This window comes from Talpa occidentalis, unplaced genomic scaffold, assembly GCF_014898055.3.
Source record: "Talpa occidentalis isolate TD23 unplaced genomic scaffold, MPIMG_talOcc4v2.1 talOcc4.12, whole genome shotgun sequence".
Taxonomy (NCBI): domain Eukaryota; kingdom Metazoa; phylum Chordata; class Mammalia; order Eulipotyphla; family Talpidae; genus Talpa; species Talpa occidentalis.
This window is the reverse complement of record NW_023601212.1, coordinates 71,536,489-71,539,280: the sequence shown is the minus strand read 5'-3', so window position 1 is coordinate 71,539,280 and position 2,792 is coordinate 71,536,489. Positions and strand designations below refer to the sequence as shown.

At 60.2% G+C, this 2,792-nt stretch overlaps 1 protein-coding gene across 1 annotated transcript; it reads right to left on the bottom strand.

Annotated features, from left to right (window-relative positions):
- Positions 1-288: 288 nt before the first annotated feature.
- GRIFIN (galectin-related inter-fiber protein) lies at positions 289-1,548 on the bottom strand. The gene is given in 7 exon segments (XM_037508043.1): positions 289-431; positions 434-458; positions 938-978; positions 981-1,087; positions 1,178-1,226; positions 1,229-1,310; positions 1,537-1,548. Coding segments are annotated over 7 exon segments (459 nt in total).
- Between the last annotated feature and the right edge of the window lie 1,244 nt (positions 1,549-2,792).

Here is a 2,792-nt window from a genome sequence, read left to right as displayed (position 1 = left end):
GGGGTTCCAGAACAACAGATCCCTCCCCCAGCTCCCCCATAATAGGGCTCCACTGGGCATGGTGGCCAGGTTTGTTCCTGGAACTCCGGGCACAGCTCAGAAGCCCTCATCTCTGCAAACACCCTAGATATGTACCTCAGCTCCTGTACCACCTGTGATATAGACTTGAGGGGGATGTAGATCGTGGACCCAGCTCCCAGACGACCCAGCAGACAGCTCTTCTCCTGGGAGGCTGGGGGTCATGGGATAAGGATGCACAGCGGAGTTAGTAAGAGTGGGACGTGGTGCCTACCCCCAGCTCAAGCTTTTCTGGGCCAGCTCCACCCGGGCCAGGCAGTGGTCACTCAGCACCTGCCCCCTGGTGATGGTGGCCAGTGGTGAGTGGCAGTGCCTGAAGCGTAACACCTGGTGCTCGTGAGCGTGGACGTGGAGTGCTCCAAGCCTGAGCTGACCCCCACCTGTGTAAGGAAGCTGGTGACCCACGGTCGTGTGCAGCCTGGACCCTGGCCTCCTGCAATGGCCTGAGTCTCTGAAGAATAGCCAGTCACCCCCCGATCCCCTGCACCCTGTGGAACCCCCATCTGGTAACTGCCCTTCTCTCTTCCAAGAGGGGGTGGCTGGCAGCTATCCCATTGCACAAATGGGGAGACTGAGGTGGTCCTATGCAAACCCAGCTGTGAGACTTTTGCCTTGGCCCCTTCACCAGTGAACATCCCCAATGAAGCTGCCCGCCGGCCCCTGGCGGGATCCAGTGCCGCTGGAGCCAAGCTGTACAGCACCCTTCACACACAGTGCTGGGGTAGCGCTCCCTACCATTGCCTCCCCTGCCCCGATGGGCTGCACCTGCCCCTCTCAAGGCCTCCTCGCCCCTATGGGCCTTGCCCACTCTACCCCACAGGCCTCCCAGCCCCCAAGGGTCTCACCCAGCTCCCATCACCTCAAAGGGCTCCCGCAGCACCAGTGAGAGGGCACTGGACACTCCTCCTGGCCCCAGCGGCCGCCCTGGAAGGTGTTGCCTACCACGGCGGCTCTGGAGAACTGGGGCTTGATGTGAAAGACGATGTTCCCCACCTCAGACAAGAAGTTGCTCTCGAACCCGGGGAACATCACAAAGGTAGTGAGAACAGCAGGTGGCCAGTTGCCCTGCCCAAGGCCAAGGAGGAACTGGGAAGGGGACACACCTTCCTCACCCTCTCCAGAGTCAGACTGTCCTTGGACAGGCAGGCTGGGACAAGGCCCCCTGCAGAAAAGGCTTCAAATTGCAAGTAAAAGTGGACAGAGACCGACAGGTCTGAGGTCTCCTCTCCTCTCTGGATCCTTCATGCCCAGGAGCCCCTAGCCAGCCAGCCCCACTCCTGGTGTGCACACTTCACCAGGACCCCACTCTGAGCAACACCGCCTTCATGACGGCTCTTTGCCCAACACCCTCTCCACCTGGGGTTCTGTCTGGTGGGAGGACAGCACAGGGGGCCCGGGAATCCCACTGGCCCTTAATTCAGGTATGTGGCCTAGCCCTGGGCCCTGGGTCTCACTCACCTGCAGTGCCATCTCTCTGGACTTTCCTGAGTGCTGGTGCCAGGAATGTCTTGGTCAGTTTGCTTGAGGGGATGATCTAAGGCCTGGAAGGGGCCTGGAGATGCCCTAACTGTCCACCTATCACAGGGTATATGGGGCTGTTTGCCTTGATGCTGTCCTCCCTAGTTGGGCATAGGGCAGGGCTGGCAGGGGCCTGTAGGGGGCAGCCCGGGGTAGCAGAGGTATAAGCCTGCCTGCCGCGCTATCCCTGATCAGGTGCTCAGGACTGCCAATTCTTTCCATGACCCAATCCTGCCTGGACTTCTTGGGGCCTGCCACAGCATTCCCTTGGCAGCTGCCTCCCAGCAGGAGCACAGCACTGTGACCCAGCAGGAAGGTAAGCCCATCCTGCCTCCCCACCTCCTTGTGTCTTGCCTAGGAGGTACTAGCTTTGGCTGCTTTTGGCTGGACAGGGACATGTTGTTGCGGCTCTGGGCCCAGAGCTGGGTCAAGTACACAGTCAGAGATCCAGAGCAGGCTTCTGACCTTCTGGGGAACCTTAAGCTGGTAACTTCTGGGCCTCAGTTTTCCCAGCTCCTCTCCCCATGCTCCCAGCCTCCAGGAAGTTAGACTCTGGGGGAACCACAATCCTGGACACAGGACCACTGTCCACTTGTTCTAGCTCCTTGCTTTGGGGTCTGCAGGGACACCAAAGAGGGACCTCGGAGGTGGCTGTTTAAAGGGTCATTTGGGCACTAGGGGCCTATGGATGACAGCTGGCCAGCAGACTCGCTGGAGAGGAAGCCAGAGTGCTGCGACCTGGGGATCCCTAGCCTGGGGTGATGTGGTCTGAGGAGCCTGATTCGGGCAGGCCGGTCCCTCTCCGAGCCTCATCTGGGTAAGGGGGCTTGTACTAAAGGTAGCCCCTTGGGCCTTGGGGCTCAGGGGTGTGAGCTTCCTGTTCATGCCTACCTGATGTCAGCAGGCTCTGGGACTCCACCTGCAGTGACACTTGTACCTGGCATGAATGCACACCTGGCCAGGTCTGTGGTCTCAACCCACCTGGCTGTGGCTTTGGAACCCCTCCCATGTCGGGTGGAAGCACTCAGAAACGGGGACAAGGAGGACCGAGGCCCAAGTGCAGCTGGGAGATGGAGAGAGGGATGGCAGAGCTCTACTTAGCTGGCCAGGCCCTGTGGGTAGCCCTTACTGTCATGGAGCTCAGGACTGACCCCAGTTGGGCCCCAAGGGTAAGACAGTCTGCAGTGCCCGTGCCC